The sequence below is a fragment of the Phoxinus phoxinus genome (genome assembly GCF_949152265.1).
Source record: "Phoxinus phoxinus genome assembly, chromosome: 16".
Classification (NCBI taxonomy): domain Eukaryota; kingdom Metazoa; phylum Chordata; class Actinopteri; order Cypriniformes; family Leuciscidae; genus Phoxinus; species Phoxinus phoxinus.
In genome coordinates this window covers 3,822,504-3,838,547 of record NC_136891.1, presented here as the reverse complement: position 1 = coordinate 3,838,547, position 16,044 = coordinate 3,822,504, and the positions used below count along the sequence as shown (strand labels likewise).

General features: G+C 35.1%; 2 protein-coding genes across 4 annotated transcripts in view; one reads left to right on the top strand and one right to left on the bottom strand.

Annotated features, from left to right (window-relative positions):
* Positions 1-35: 35 nt before the first annotated feature.
* cd109 (CD109 molecule) overlaps positions 36-16,044 on the top strand; it is a 29,549-nt gene continuing 13,540 nt past the window's right edge. For all 3 annotated transcript variants that reach the window (XR_013794393.1, XM_079584096.1, XM_079584095.1), the window contains exons 1-17: positions 36-114; positions 1,764-1,948; positions 4,492-4,554; positions 4,762-4,942; positions 5,770-5,936; positions 6,143-6,171; positions 6,301-6,537; positions 9,683-9,808; positions 10,946-10,985; positions 11,072-11,153; positions 11,231-11,324; positions 11,414-11,549; positions 11,684-11,793; positions 13,209-13,484; positions 13,599-13,697; positions 13,831-13,893; positions 14,968-15,144. Coding sequence is in view for 2 of the 3 variants with exons in the window: in XM_079584096.1 (XP_079440222.1) it covers positions 4,872-4,942; positions 5,770-5,936; positions 6,143-6,171; positions 6,301-6,537; positions 9,683-9,808; positions 10,946-10,985; positions 11,072-11,153; positions 11,231-11,324; positions 11,414-11,549; positions 11,684-11,793; positions 13,209-13,484; positions 13,599-13,697; positions 13,831-13,893; positions 14,968-15,144 (1,707 nt within the window). In the remaining variant the exon portion in view is untranslated. The remainder of the gene's footprint in view (positions 115-1,763; positions 1,949-4,491; positions 4,555-4,761; positions 4,943-5,769; positions 5,937-6,142; positions 6,172-6,300; positions 6,538-9,682; positions 9,809-10,945; positions 10,986-11,071; positions 11,154-11,230; positions 11,325-11,413; positions 11,550-11,683; positions 11,794-13,208; positions 13,485-13,598; positions 13,698-13,830; positions 13,894-14,967; positions 15,145-16,044) is intronic.
* On the bottom strand, positions 380-4,211 carry naa20 (N-alpha-acetyltransferase 20, NatB catalytic subunit). The gene is made up of 6 exons (XM_079584098.1): positions 4,087-4,211; positions 3,626-3,650; positions 3,415-3,505; positions 1,788-1,923; positions 1,492-1,637; positions 380-688 (listed from the first exon to the last, which is right to left on the bottom strand). Exons 1-6 carry the CDS (start codon positions 4,137-4,139, stop codon positions 603-605), a joined length of 537 nt encoding a protein of 178 aa, XP_079440224.1. The 5' UTR covers positions 4,140-4,211; the 3' UTR covers positions 380-602.

Below are 16,044 nucleotides of genomic sequence, written 5' to 3'. Positions count from 1 at the left end.
TTCATGCTTATTTGATGCTATAAATGAACTAGAAGGAAGAGATGATCGGTTCACGAGCAGCTTTAACTGAGGCGACACAGCGATCTGTCACACACATTAAAGAGCCACAAAACGGTATTTATTGTTTAAATTTCTTTAAAAAAATGACCAAATTTGAAAGGTGAGACCTTGTTTAATATCAAAAGTAACCGAAAAGTAACCTGGTCTGTCCTGTACTGTCAGTGTGTTGTCAGTGTCCTTTCTGCTCCATGATGTATTTTTCCACTGCGTGAGAACATGGTGTGGCGTGAGAGCGGTGTAGCTTGTCGGACATAGCGACAGTAACTAAGGGGGGCGGGTCTTTGCGAACGGTCAATTAGGTGTCAACCTGAACAAAAGTTTTATATTTTATTTAAAAAGACAAATCAGCAAAGTTTTCACTTAAACATTTTTATTTCATGTAACTACATTTCCAATGTCCTCAAGTTTCAGCTTTATTAACCCAATAGAAAACAATTCAAAGCAGTGACTCTCTGACATTGCAGATCAATATTGTGACACAAAAAGCAAATGTCGGTTTTCCCAGTTGGATGTTGATCATTTCAGAGAGCCACTTATTAGTGTTATTCAATATCTTCTGGTCGGACAGGATGCGGAAGCGGAATTATGGATTTCTTCTCTGTGTCTCTGGATAAAGCTTTCCTCATATCTGTCAAAATGAAAGAACATTTCAAATCAGTATTTTACATAAACATGGGTTTAGCTTTGCAGTGATGCTACAATTCTCGGTGGGTTTTAGTAGACTGAAAATGTTGCAATTTAAGCCTAGTTATTTTTTCCCTGCCTTGTATCGTGTGCCAGGTGAAAAGTCTGATTGCTTAATAAAGTTAACAAGCAGCACAAATGTTGCAAGACCGGTTATGCGTTGTCCTTGAGTCCAATATTTAAGGTCATGGGTTTATTCAAATCTCTATCCTTAAATATGACCAACAATAAACATGATGTTTGCCTTCAGACAATTGAAATTACCCGTAAGTCATGTACACACAAGTTTAGGGTCGGTACATTTTTTTTTATTGTTTTTGAAAAAGTCTCTTCTGCTCACCAAGCTGCATTTATTTGATCAAAAACACAGTAAAAAGTACCATTGTGAAATATTATTCTAATTTAAAATAAATGTTTGAATATATTTTAAAAAAAATATTTATTGCTGTGATCAAAGCTGAATTTTCAGCATCATTCAGAAATCATTCTAATATGCTCAATTATTATTATTATCAATTCTGAAAACAGTTGTGCTGCTTTCTGTTGAAACCATGATCATTTTTTTCTTAATTATTTGACAAATAGAAAGATAATTTATTTAAAATAGAATATTTTGTAACATTACAAATGTCTTTACTGTCACTTTCGATCAATTGAATGCTTCCTTGCTGAATAAAAGTATTAATTTCTTTAAAAAAAAAAAAGTTTTGAACAGTAGTGCAATTAGCAAGAGAGTGAATATCTCACCATAAGCATCTTCGTCGGGTTCCCCGTTACTGGCAGAGTAATACTCTATAACCGTTCTGTACACGCTGTATCCGAGCTGCTTGTACATATTCACAGCAACTTGGTTGGAAACCCGCACAAAGAGATCCACAAAGAATCCGCCCTTCCTAAATAGAGGAGAACCACAAAATAACTTGTTTAAAATCAGGACAGATTTATTATGTAACAGCTAATAAACAATATGATCTGTTTTTTACAGTTCTGCCTGCTTTTTGTTTTGACATGCAGTATAGATGCTTTTGTACAGTGGGTTGTACCTTTCTGAGATCTCCTCTAACATCTCCATGAGTTTAGCAGCCAGACCCAGTCGCCTGAACTCTGGGGCCACAGAGAGAGCCGTGACGTGGCCGTGCCATTCCTCCCTGGCCACCGAGCCTTCAGCCTTTCCCATGACTACAGGAGGACCATCGACACACAGGTTAGAGATATACACACACTCCAATCTGACCGTTAAATAGTGATGGGAAGTTAGGATCATTTTACTGACTCTCTTTGTCAAAACGAACAAATCTTTTTTCGAGTCATTTCGTTCATTTAAGGGCCTTTAAATGTTATACTTTTAACAGGCAAATTCCCTGAACACATCCACCTATGCAATCTTGATCATATTCTGAATTAAGAAATCATTATAATGCAGTATAAATAATTACTTTACCTTCCGAATCTTTCGTTCATTTGTCACATGACAGACGCAATGAACGGATTGTTCATGAACGACTCATCACTACTGTTAAAGGGATAGTTCACTTAAAAATGTAAATTCTGTAATTAATTATTCGCCCTCATGTCGTTTCAAACCCGTAAGACTTTTGTTCATCTTCAGAACACAAATGAAGATCTTTTTGATGAAATCTGAGAGATTTCTGTCCCTCCATTGACAGCTACGCAACTACCACTTTGACTCTTCAAAAAGTTCATTAATAGATTGTAAAACCATGTGAATTGAGCAGTTTAGTCCAAATTTTCCGAAGAGACTCGATCGCTTTATATAATGAACAGATTGAATTTATGCTTTTATTATCATTTAAACATTGATCAGCGAACATAAACAGAAGCTCAACTGAAGCCGCTTGATGTGCGAGAACTAAAACTAATTGGTTCTTGCTGAACTTTAAACCTGTTGTGTAACAGAAAGCTCTCAGATTTCATCAAAAAGATCTTCATTTGTGTTCTGAAGATTAACAAAAGTCTTCCGGAGAGTAATTCATGACAGAATTTTCATTTTTGGGTGAACTATCCCTTTAAAAGTAGACATGTAATCAAAATCGGCCCTAGTTGCTGGTCTTATTGTGAACGATTCATCAGTGCATGTTTTTCCAGAATGTTTGAAAAAATGTGTGTCTTCATAATTTTGGATCAAAAAGAAAAGATATGCTTAAACTTAAACAACTTTCCTTTTCAGATGACATCATCAATCCCTCTTATTTTTCAGCCCCTCCCCCCCATTAACTCATTCTGGTATGTAACATTCATAATTCACAATCTAATCTTGTTGCATATTTTGTTTCTCTTTTAGGAACAAGTCAGATTTAGAAATAAAAATGGATGGCTTTCGTTAAAAGTGAAGTCAAATTACTGAGTTAGCAATAAATTCTGTCTGTTCCTCACTCAATGCTTTCAATGTATAGAAAAGAGCAGCATGAGCGTTCTTCTAAACATGTCTTTTTTATATTCCACAGAAGAGAGAGACAGAGACAGAGAGAGAGAGAGAGAGAGAGAGAGAGAGAGAGAGAGAGAGAGAGAGAGAGAGAGAGAGAGAGAGAGAGAGAGAGAGTCAGAGAGTCATACAGGTTTGGAGTGACATGTGAGAAGATAATGTCTGAATATTTACCCTTTAAATGTTCTCTCAACTAAAAAGTTCAACTAAAAACACATCTGACTCACTGTAGCCCATCAGTTCCCCTCCTGGAGCCTCCGCTACGATGAAATACTCCGGCCAGTGAGCCAAATATTGAAGATAGAAGGGAATCCCATACTGTACAATGAATGAAAGTTAAGAAGAAAAAACAGAATAAAGAGGGAAACGACTCTTTCAAAACGAGTCATTCAGGCTGATTCATTTTGAGATCATTTTCGTAATTGTTTTAAAGGATACAGTTTCTGTCAAGGGGTCCAGATTACTGTGGGATACAAATACACAATCAATATTAAAACTGTGATATTAATAAGTTAAACTCGGATATCACTAGATGTTATACAACAGGAACATAATAATCAATATGATGCAGCAAAGTAACGTTATAGTTATAGTTATAGTAGTTATAGTAACGTTACAAGTTTCTTGTAAATAATTTAATACGATAAAGAAACATGGTACTTTCTGTTAGCAGACTGCCCTGCATCATCATTATGAATATGATCTTAATTAACATTTACTTAAGCAACTTTAGCGGTACCATAGTAAGTTACAATGAAGCTGCTTGCTGGTAATACCATGGTATTTAATGTATGGAATCACAGAATTAACTAGCTTCACTTTTCGATGGTAACGCTACAGTACTTTTTTAAAATGGTAATTCCCAGCGCTATTATATTATATGTAATTAAATAACTCACATATTGTTGAATTTAAACAGGTCATCGCACGTGAAAGCTCGTAATGTTGTCATTGTGTGTGTGTGCGCGCAGGACGACCTCTCACCCCTACGTCACACGTATGACGTTCCGTTGTCTTTTTGAACAGCGACATCTGTCGGCATGATGGAGAAAAATACACATGCAGTTTATGTTCAGTACAACGCTTTTATCTTATTTGACTCCACATTTCGTTTCTCTGTTAGTTCTTCACTGTAAAAGAACAACAAATCCATTGTTTTTACAAAATAAAACTGGCTGCTGTGATTGCCATAATAATTATGTAAAAAATACAGTAAAAATTAATACAAAACAATGTATATTTACAGAACAGCCTGTAAATTCTACTATTTAAATCAGTAATCACATTTTATTTTAATCCAACAGCCCTTTTTTGATGAATTAACAAGGCCAAGCTGCTACTAAAATCTGTGTTGTACTTTTTACAAGGTAAGATCTATTACAGTTTTTATCCGTATATAGTACGGGAACTTACTGTTAACCAATTAACATTTTTTACTGCCATATTTTTTTTACAGTTAATATATATATATATATATATATAGCACTTTTTTTTTTAACCTGTTCTCAAACATGTTATGCAAGTCTTTGTATAGGTCCCTTCATTGTCCAGTGAAAGGTCTGTTATTCCCTCAGGTGTGTAGGTGGAGTGATGAAGGATCAGGTGTTGGGATCAGGATCGCTCTATAAAAGCTGTTAGTCTTAGTAGTTCAGTAAGTGCTTTCACTGGAGTGTCACACCTGCAAATGGAGTGGATTCAAGTCTTTGGAGTTCTGGAATGTTTACTATTCTGCAGTGGAACTCTAGTCACACCAAGGTTTGTCACATTTCCAATTCTATTATAGTAACATGTCATTTAAAAGGTGATTAAAATGGTTCAAACTGGAGAAAAAATGCATAACTTATAATGACCACAGAATATATCTTTGGTATTGCTTTTGGTGTTGATGATTTAGTGATGAACTGATATAGACATTTTTAGCAAATATGGAAAATCCTGATAGCAAAATAATAATTGTCATTATGCTCAATATTCTAATTCTGTATGTTTTTTCTCTTGACAAGTTTCTGGATGTTTTCATGCTTTGTTATTTTAATACACAGTGCCGTTCACAAGTCACTTATTCTAACCAAGGCTGTATTTATTTGATCAAAATACAGAAAAAAAAGTAATATTGTGAAATATTATTACAATTTAAAATAACTTTTCTATTTAAATCAATTTTAAAATGAAACAAGAAAACTGCTTCATATTTTCGTGGACACCATGATACATTTCTTCAGGATTCTTTAATGAATAGAAAGTTCAAAATAACAGCATAAAAAAAAAAAAAAATCTGTCACTTTTGATCAATTTAATGCATCCTTGATGAATACAAGTATTAATTTCTTAAAACAATACAGAACTTAAACTTTTAAACGGTATAGTGAAAGATAGAAAAGTATAGCTGTTTAGAGTTATAAAAGTAAAAAAAAAAGAGTTCTGTTATTTGTTATCTACATCCAATTTCAGCCAATTTATGCTAATATTCATAATTAAAAACTCTAATCATTGAGAGAAATATATCATATAGAATATTATTACAGATATATTATGTATCTCTATCATAATATCATGAAAATATATATATTTTTTATTTTCAGCCCAGCAAAGAATCCCTCCTATCTCATATCCGTGTCTGAAGTTCTGCGCTGTGGCGTTCCCAGTACAATATCAGTCAGCGTTCTGTCAGATTATCCCATCAAAGTCACAGCTGAACTCATTCATGGAAACACCAGTGTGGGCCAAACACAGCGCACTGTCCCAGCAGGTAAAATATATAAATATATATATAACATTTCTGAAGACAGATCAGATGTTAGTCTGAACTCTTTAAATTTACATTGAAAATCGCATTGTCAAACTCAAAAAGGCACCTTTTTAGAATTACCTATACAATGTAAATATAATATTATATAATATACAACTCCACCCGGTTCAAACAAGTATTCGTGTCTATTTTGCTTTGATTTTAAGGCTCTACCAGACTACTGTCTCTTCCGCCTGTGAGTATCAGGACTGTAGTTTCTATGATTGAATCTCCAAATAAAATAAATGCATTGATTAAAAGCCAGAAGTTTGCATCAGTATCTATACATTCAGAGTATATACTGTGTGTTATTTTCCCTCTTCAGGTCTTCTATGATGAATTGAGTTACTGGTATCCGTATCAGCTGTACGTTAAGGGGTTTGTTGGAGCTGCTCAAGTGTTTTCAAACTCCACCGCGATGGTCTTCAGCCCCAGGTGCATGTCCATCTTTATCCAGACGGACAAGAACACTTACCAACCCGGGGAGACGGTGAAATTTCGGGTTGTATCAGTTACACCCGATGGAAAGCCGTACAAAGGCCAGATCAACATTTATATCAGGGTGGGTATCTCAGGTGATTGCTGATGGTTGTTTTAGCGCTATCAGCAGCGTCATCATGCTTTTAGAAACTTTGAAAACATTGAACCAATTGCTTCACAGAATGATGACACATGCTGATCAGAACAGTGTAAATGCAGCGGAAACTCAGCTTAAACATGCACCGGAAGAAAAACTTTTACAATCTAATTGCAATTGTATTATTGAAGGTGTAATCTATTAAATGCAATCAAAAAATCATCTAATCAGGACCCGAGCACAGATGGTGTGAGGACCCTCTTGGAATTGCTCCGTTTATTATACCATTATGTTATCATTACAAAGTGTCTTCATAATATGATATTTATATTAAATTGTATAGTGTTTTGTTTGTTTTATAGAGTGCTTAATCAGACCAATAAGAGACTATTACATTTACTTTTACATATAATAATTTAGCAGATGCTTTTATCCAAAGACTTACAAATGAGGAGAACAATAGAAGCAATCAAAGCAATAGGGCAACAATATAAGTGCTGTGACTAGTGCCAGTTAGTCTAGCTAGCACAGTACACTTAGCATGGTGTTTTTTTGTGTGTTTTTTATGATCGATTTATAGAATAGTAAGTGTTGATGAAAAATATATTGAAAATGGCTATGGCAATGGGTTAGGCAAAACCTTCCACCAGCAGGGAACAGTCCAGGTGAAGGTCCGAGAAAGTAATTTTGTGCCTCTTTGAGATGATGGCACCACAATGTGCCTTTCACGTGCAGGATGCAAGCTTCTGGAGGGCACATATGTCTGAAGTATAAGTTAAGGTATTAGGGTGCAAAGCCAGTGGTTGTTCTATAGGCAAACATCAGCGCCTTGAATTTGATGCGAGCGGCAATTGGCAACCGGTGCAAGTTTATGAAGAGAGGTGTGACGAGCGTCTCTTCGGCTCCTTAAAGACTACTCTTGCTGCAGAGGTTTGACAGTGCATGCTGGAGGGCCTGCAAAGAGAGCATTACAATAGTCCAGTCTGGATTGAACAAGAGCTTGGACAAGGAGTTGTGTCGCATGCTCTGATAGGAAGGGCCTGATCCTCCTAATGTTGTACAAGGCAAATTTGCAGGAATGGGCAGTTCTCGCAATGTGGACTGTGAAGTTTAACTTTTCATTAATCACAACTCAAAGGTTTCTGGCTGTCCTCGATGGAGTTATGGTTGACAAATCTAGTTGAATGGAGAAGTTGTGATGAAGTGTTGGGTTCACAGGCAGTGCTGAGACCACAAGCAGTTCTGTCTTGGTTCTCGATTGAGTTAAAGGTGCTGGTCCTTCATGCAGCAAGAAATGTCTGTCAGACAGGCTGAGATGAGAGTAGCTACTGTCAGATCATCAGGCTGGAATGAGAGGTAGAGTTGTGTGTCATCAGCTTAGCAGTGATAGGAAAAACCATGTTTCTGAATGACAGATTCTAGTGATGGCATGTAGATGGAGAAGAGAAGTGGTCCCAGCACTGAGCCTTGAGGCACACCAGTAGCTAGATGTTACAATGTTATTAAACCAGTTTTTTCCAGCCATGGTCTGACTGATGACTGAGGATATGGCAGAGGGAACAAATATGTCTGTCTCATTTTTATAAGATGACAAGTGTTATTTCCTTTTATAGAGAGATGTTAGAAAGGGTATATGCCTGATGTGTTTATGTGTCTGTCTCTGTTAAACAGAGAATGTCTTATTACAGTAAATAATTAATTTTTTGTAAATTTGTATTTTTATGTATTATCTCAGGACAGTGCAATGAATTAAACCTTTATTGCCCCGAGGGGAATTTGTTTTGCACTTAAGGAAGCCGCATTGAACAATACTATATGGAGATAATCATCTTTATTGTGTTTGTTTGTTTGTCGGATTATACTGTTCATCGTTTACTCTACCTTCTCAAAGTCTATTTATTGTGTGTAGTTTTGTTAGTTCTTCTTTTATTTTTGTTGACTTTTTAATGTTGACTCAATGAGCTTTGCTATACTAATTCCTATGTACTTGTACTAGCTGTGCTGGTACAAATGGCAAATTAAAACTTTAACTTCAAGACTTGAACCATTGGAGTGCAGTTCCTGAGTTGCCCTTCATCATGAGGGTTGACAGAAGGATCTAGCAAGATGAGAACTGAGGATTTGGGAGCTGCTTTTGCCAGTCTCAGAGTTTTAATAACCGAGAGTAGGGCAGTCTCAGTTGAGTGTCCGCTGTTGAAACCAGACTGATTGTTTTCCAGGATGTTCTGTGTAAGAAAGGCTGAGATTTGGTTGAACATGACTCATTCAAGTGTCTAAGCAATATATGGAAAAGGGGAAACCGGTTTGTAGTTTTCTAGATTAAGAGTGGGTTTCTTAAGCAGTGGGGTTATCCAAACCTGCTGAAATGCTGTGGGAAAGGTACCAGTGTGAAGAAAGGTGTGTATGATGTGAGTAAGTGCAGGTAGAACTGAAGAAGAAATGCCTTGACCGAGATGAGTGGGGATAGGATCAACCGGTCAGGTATAGGGTGATCGGAAAGGACGAGTTTGGAGACTTCTGCCTCCGAGAGTGGAGAGATAGAGGGGAGAATGTATGTGTTTGTTTTAAGATGCGTGTGCCAGTTTGTGGTATGAAAAATTGGCCGCTGATGGTTGTTGTTTTATTTATGAAGAATGTGGCGAAGTCGTCAGCTGTTAGGGGTTGGGGTTGATGAAGGAGGGGGAGGACTAAGAAGGAAGGACAAGGTTTTTGAAAAGCTTACGAGAGTCAGCCGAATATTTTTTTTATATTATTTTAGTTTTTTACTACAACTCTTCCTTTTTATCATACAAATGTACCATTAAATGTCTACACATTTATAAAATTGATCCGAGATCAGGTGAAAACCAAGTGTCAACCAGACACTGTTGGGTTCACTGAGATCATTGCCGCGAATTGCGGTGAATCACTAAAATTTCAAAACTGTTACGACGTAACTGAAATCACTTGACGTAAGCAGTTTGATGCGCGCTCCGAATCACTGGTTTGAAGCAAATGATTCACAAAGGTTTCGAAGCATCACAAAGCAGTGTTTTGAATAGGCCTACACCCATCACTACGGTCTGGAGTACTGAGGGATGGATGGAACAAACCTTATTCCATTGTTTTTGTGTGTCTTTAATGTGAGCAGGATCCTAGGGGGAATATGATTCGACAGTGGCTGTCTGTGGACGGTGTTCTAGGTGTCGTTTCAAAAGAGCTGAAACTCTCTCAGAACCCACCGCTTGGCCCATGGAAAATTGTAGCCGGAATCCACGTGAGTTGTGTGAAAACTTGAGTGGAAATTCACCACCTGGTGAACGACAGCTAAAAAAATCCCACTGAATTACATTTAAGGAATGACCAGTGACCTTAGCAACAACATTAAGCCATATATAACCTCAGCAATCGCAACACAAACACTAAGAGCACCTTAGCAACTGCATAGCAACACTCTAAAAACCACTTGAAAAAGCATAGAATTGTCCTGTCAAACACCCACAACACCCTAGAATTGTTCAGCAAGTTTTGCGCAGACATTTATCATGCACACCCAGAAATTGCAAAAAGCTTTATTTTGATTTAGAGTTAAAGGGTTAGTTCATCCCAAAAGTGAAAATGATCCCATAATTTACTCCCCCCTCAAGCCATCCTTGGTGTATATGACTTTCTTCTCTCAGCCAATCAGCTCTTCCAAGCTTTATAATGGCAGTGAATGGTAATGGTGAATTAGAGTCTGAAGCCCAAAAGTGCATATCCTTGAATCAAAATAAATTCTCGAATTATGTTGTACTTTAAAATGAATTAAATTTGCATACACTCATGTTGGTTCTGTTCTGTTTACCCTAAGGGGGGTTATTGCTGCTCTCCTGCTCTTATTCATGTTAGTCTGCATGGATTCGCAGGGAGTTCTCGCCCAGAACGGAACCATACCGCCAATCCAAACTGTATGCTAATAGTCAATCGTATTTGACGATAGCGGTCCTGACAGAAATACTTTTGTGATGGATGGATGCGCTTTTTGGGGCTTCAAAATCAAATGTACCATTCACTCCCATCATAAAGCTTGGAGAACTATGATATTTTTTTAACATAACACTGATTGTGTTTGGCTGGAAAAAGACAGGCATATAGGCCTACACTTAGGATGGCTTGAGGGTGAGTAAATTATGGGATTATTTTCATTTTTGGTTCAACTAACCCTTTAAAGCCTGTTCACACCAACCATATAACTATAAAGTGATCACGATATCTTCGTTATAGTTGTGGTGTGAACTCTGCTATTCTTTAATATTGAGAACGATTTTTCTTTATCGTTATCTTTATCGCCTTTGTTGTGAACGCGCCTTTAGTTATATTGATTTAATTCCAGCTTTATTGCTCTTTTCTAAACACTGTTATTTTGGACACGCAGGATGTTATACAGGAGAGATCGTTCAGTGTGGACTACTATGGTGAGATTTCACATATGATAGCCTACTCATCGTTTATGATCTATGTTTTTTCCAGACATTAATCTTAAATGTATATATGTTTACAGTGCTTCCTAGGTTTGAGGTGAAGGTGAACGTCCCCTCAATCCTGCATTATGAAGACACTCTAACCGGGACGGTCACAGCAAAGTGAGGCTTTGTCCTGACAATAGTTGTATTATTATTCATTAGAAACATACAAACAATATATATATTTTTTTCCTCAGATATTTTTATGGGAAGCCCGTCAGTGGGCTGATGTTTGTGACATATATTCATGTATTCAATGGCCTCGATAAACGTTATGAACACAATGAAACGGTGAGTACAAACGTTTCAAATTCAAACGGTTGAAATATTAAAGTTTACGTTTGTTTAACTGTTAATCTGACTTGCTATTTCCGGTGTAGATTGACGGATCTGCTGATATCACATTTGATGCGTTATTGCACAAACTCTCCTCTGATTACACATATTCATATTATGGTGGATACGGGCCAAGTGAATATATCGACATTACGGTGAACGTCACAGAGGGCGTTACAGGTATGTCCCGTTCTGTTTACTTTAGATGTATCCAGCTATCAAATTACTTTAACCAATCTGCATGCAAATGAATAAACAAATGAAGATGTCCTTTCATATTTGATTTGAGCTGTTTTTCCTTTCTCTGACTGCAGGTTTAACATGCAACAGCAGTGTGAGGGTTTCTATTGTGGATAATAAATATAATCTAGAGTTTCTGCAACATCCACAAATCATTAAACCCTCCATGACCTTCACTGCTCAGGTAAAGACAGAAGAAAATTCATTAGCATTGCATTTCGGTCCATATTTTGAGTGAATTTTGGGGGAATTTGGTGAGTTGTGTGAACGTGTCCAGTTAAGACTGTGTCTAAAGAACTAGTTTGACCAACTAGTAGTTCACCAATGGGTTTATGTACGTGGTTAACTAACTTTAAAAAGTTAGGACCAGTCTTAAGGAAACAATTCAGATGACTAACTTTTAAAACTAGGCTAAGCAGTTTTTGTGACTGTCCACAGGTCATTTTTCACTCTAAAAATCCAAGAGAAAAATAAGAAATGATATTCTACATTAAAAAAAATTAAGCCTATTTTTTTGAAACATTAACATTTATTGTATTGTAAAATTATTTTCATGACAATTACCCTTAATTGTGTGACATCTCTGTTTCATTACTGTGTAGATATATGTTTTATTTATTGCAATGCTTTTACTTTCTTACACAAAGTTACTGTAATGATTTATTTATTAAAATTAGCATACATTAGGCAGTCCAAAAATACTACAATGATTTATAAATATATAAAATAGTTGATAATTATTTTCACATTAAAGACAATATTTAAATGATATATCATAATTCTTTTCATTAATGGCACTGGCAGTATTTAAATAAAATATAATTATTTTACATTAATGACAGTATTTAAATAAAATATAATTATTTTCACATTAATGGCAGTATTTAAATAATAAATCAAATAATATAATACCTGTTAATTTATATATAATATATGTTTAGTTGTCGTGAAAATAATGTCACAATATAAAAACCTTAATGGTTCTAATGAATATGCTTCATTTTTTCTTTAATTGTTTAATTGTGACCCTGGATCACAAAACAAGTATTAAGTCGCACGGGTATATTTGTGGCAATAGCCAATAATACATTGTATGGGTCAAAAATCGAATATGCCAAAAATCATTAGGATAAGGTAAAGATCATGTTCTATAAAGATATTTAGTAAATTTCCTACCGTATATAAAACATGTATTTTTGTGAGTGAATGCAGCACAATCGTGAACATAAATGAACAACTTTAAAGGACATTTTATAAATATTTCTATTTTTTTGCACCCTCAGATTCCAGATTTTCAATAGTTGTATCTCGACCAAATATTGTCATTTCTATCAATGGAAAGCTTATTTATTCAGCTTGCATATGATATATAAATTAGAATATTAAAAAAATGTGACCCATGTGACTGGTTTTGTGGTCCAGGGTCACAATTGTCATGACAATAATGTCATTATGCATAAAGAAATTGGTATAATTAACTTTATGCAATATTTATTAGATAGAATTAGATAGTTAGTTAGTGAAATATGACCCAGACATGACCAACGGGTTTTTATGAGATTCATTCTTTCAAACTTCTAAAATGTTTTTCTGTTTTAGGTGAAGTTAACCAGCTATGACCAGCGGGCCCTGAGTGCTGAAGAACAGAGCAGAAGTGTCCAGCTGGCGGTGACCCAGCACAAGTTCAGTCCCTGGACGTGGATGTGGAACGAGAAGGAATCCATGATGCCTCGCATGATGAACGGCACACCGACGTCAAGCTTCTCTCCCATGTACGATATTCCAGTCCAGGATATCCAGCTTCCAGTTGCTGCTGATGGGGTGATGTCCTTTCAGGTTCAGCTCTCTGACAGCGTTGCCACTCTTGATATAGAGGTGAACTCTTCATCCACATTTTACACGGCCTTGATATGCGTTATGCATAGTTGAAGTATGTAATTGGGATGCAGCCAAACATTATGCAGTGCTTCCTCCTGATGTTGCTTTCAGGCCCGGTTTGAAGACACAGTCCAGCGTCTTCAGCTCTACACGACTTATTCTTCACCCAGTAGATCCTACATACAGCTTCACAGAGACAGCGAGCCTCAGGTGTGTATCTGTGTGTATCTCCAGCTGTCTGTGTGTATCTCCAGCTGTTGTGTGTATCTCCAGCTGTCTGTGTGTATCTCCAGCTGTTGTGTTTGTTTTCACGGAGTTTGCACTGACAGCGTGACTTTTGCAGGTCGGACGGCCGCTGTTCTTGACTTTGGAGAGTAATTTTAACCTGACCAAATTCCACTACCTTGTAAGTATTTTCCATCAAGGGATAATCCATTTGATATGGAAGCCCATTTCCACCACATAAGAAAGAAAGTGCTTTGGTAAATCTTAATTTAGAAAGTCAAACTTTGACTTACTAAGACATAATTATGACATAGTCATCATTTTGACTTTTTGATGACAAAAAAAGGGAAATTATGACAAAAAAGGTCATAATTATTTGATCAAAAGTAAAAAAATATGACATACTAAATCATAATTGTAATAATTGTGACTTGTTATAATTGACAAAATTGCTTTGGTAAATTTTAATTATGACATAAAATGTCAAAATTATGACATACTAAATCATAATTTTGACATACCGACTTTTTGATGACAAAAAAAGGGAAATTATGACAAAAAAGTCATAATTCTTTGATAAAAAGTAAAAAAATATGACATACTAAATCATAATTGTAATAATTGTGACTTGTTATAATTGACAAAATTGCTTTGGTAAATTTTAATTATGACATAAAATGTCAAAATTTTGACAAACAAAATCATAAATTTGACTTTGTTTGTCAAAAAGGGGGAAATTATGACAAAAAAAAGATAATTAGATAAAAAGTAAAAATGATGACATACTAAATCATAATTTTGACATAGGCCTTCTTAGTCATAATTTTGACTTTTTGATGAGATAAAAAGTAAAAATGATGACATACTAAATCATAATTTTGACTTTTGTCATAATTGCCAAAATTGCTTTGGTAAATTTTAGTTATGACAAAATTTCAAAATTTTGACAAACAAAATCATAAATTTGACTTTGTTTGTCAAAAAGTGGGAAATTATGAGAAAAAGTTTTCAAAATGTTTAAACACTAAGTCATAGCCTAATTATGAGATAAAATGTTTAAATTATAAAATTATAATATAAAATGATAATCATAATTTCACAATTTTGATTTAGTATGTCATAATTTCGACTTTTATGTCAAATTATTTAATTATATTTAATGATTTTTTGTTGTAATTCATTAAAATATATTATTCTTTTCCACAAGGCATATCTGTAATGTGGGCGTTTGTGAGAATGAGCCTGTGTTCTGTAGGTGATGTCCCGCGGTCGGGTGGTGGATGCTGGAACGGTAAATTCCTCTTCCTTCAGTCTGAACACAGATCAGTCTTGGACTCCATTGGCTTGTGTGATGGTGTACTACACGCTTCCAGACGGAGAGATCGTCAACGATGCTCTACAAGTTACTTTCACACAAGTCCTGAGAAACACAGTAAGAGAACAACAGAAACATCACGGCATTACATATAGTTTGTAAAAAAACTTTAGGGTGGATATTCATAAATGTGATTCATTTTATTCTTCAATTAATTAAATAGTCATTGTTTTAGGCTACTGGGGGTTATCTTTCCTATAATTTAATGCTGGTTAATGTTAATATAAGAAAAGTTACAGTAAGAACATAAAGCATTTAAGCATTTCATACTCAATTCCTGATGGATTTTCTTGTTGAATATCCTGAAATATGTCGATTTTAAGCCAAAAATGTAACTGCTGAACTTGACAAAGGCAGTACTGATAAAGACTGTATTAGGAAAAAATTACATCAGTACAGTCAGAAAGATCAAAGTATTATTATATGAAGGACAAAATGCCATGATGGGGTTAAACAGAAAGAATTGTATTACAGAAAAAAAAAAAGCAATTCTGAAATTTCAGTCGAATTTATTTTACTCAAATTAAATTGTATTAATTTATTGAATTATATGTAACCCATTAAATGCAATTGTGCAGAATGTGGACATGCAAATATACTATTTTGCATATTATTGTGTTTTGTATTCATTTATGTATTAGTGCTTATATTGTTTATGTGTCACCACCAGGGGAAGTGCAATTGTAATTTCGTTGTTATATGCAATGACAATAAAGGCAATAATAATAATAATAATATTTAATATATTTATTACATTATATATTATTTTCTGATATTTTGATGAAACATTCAACAATGAAATAAATTTGTGAAAGTTCAGTCTGCTTTTGCATGCTTTTAATTACAGAAATAATATACATTCATATAATTAAGTGCAAACTGAATGTAATGTTTTTGTCTCTTCATTTAATGTTAGTTGCAATGAAATGAAAACAAATTATAGTTATATTAAATGTG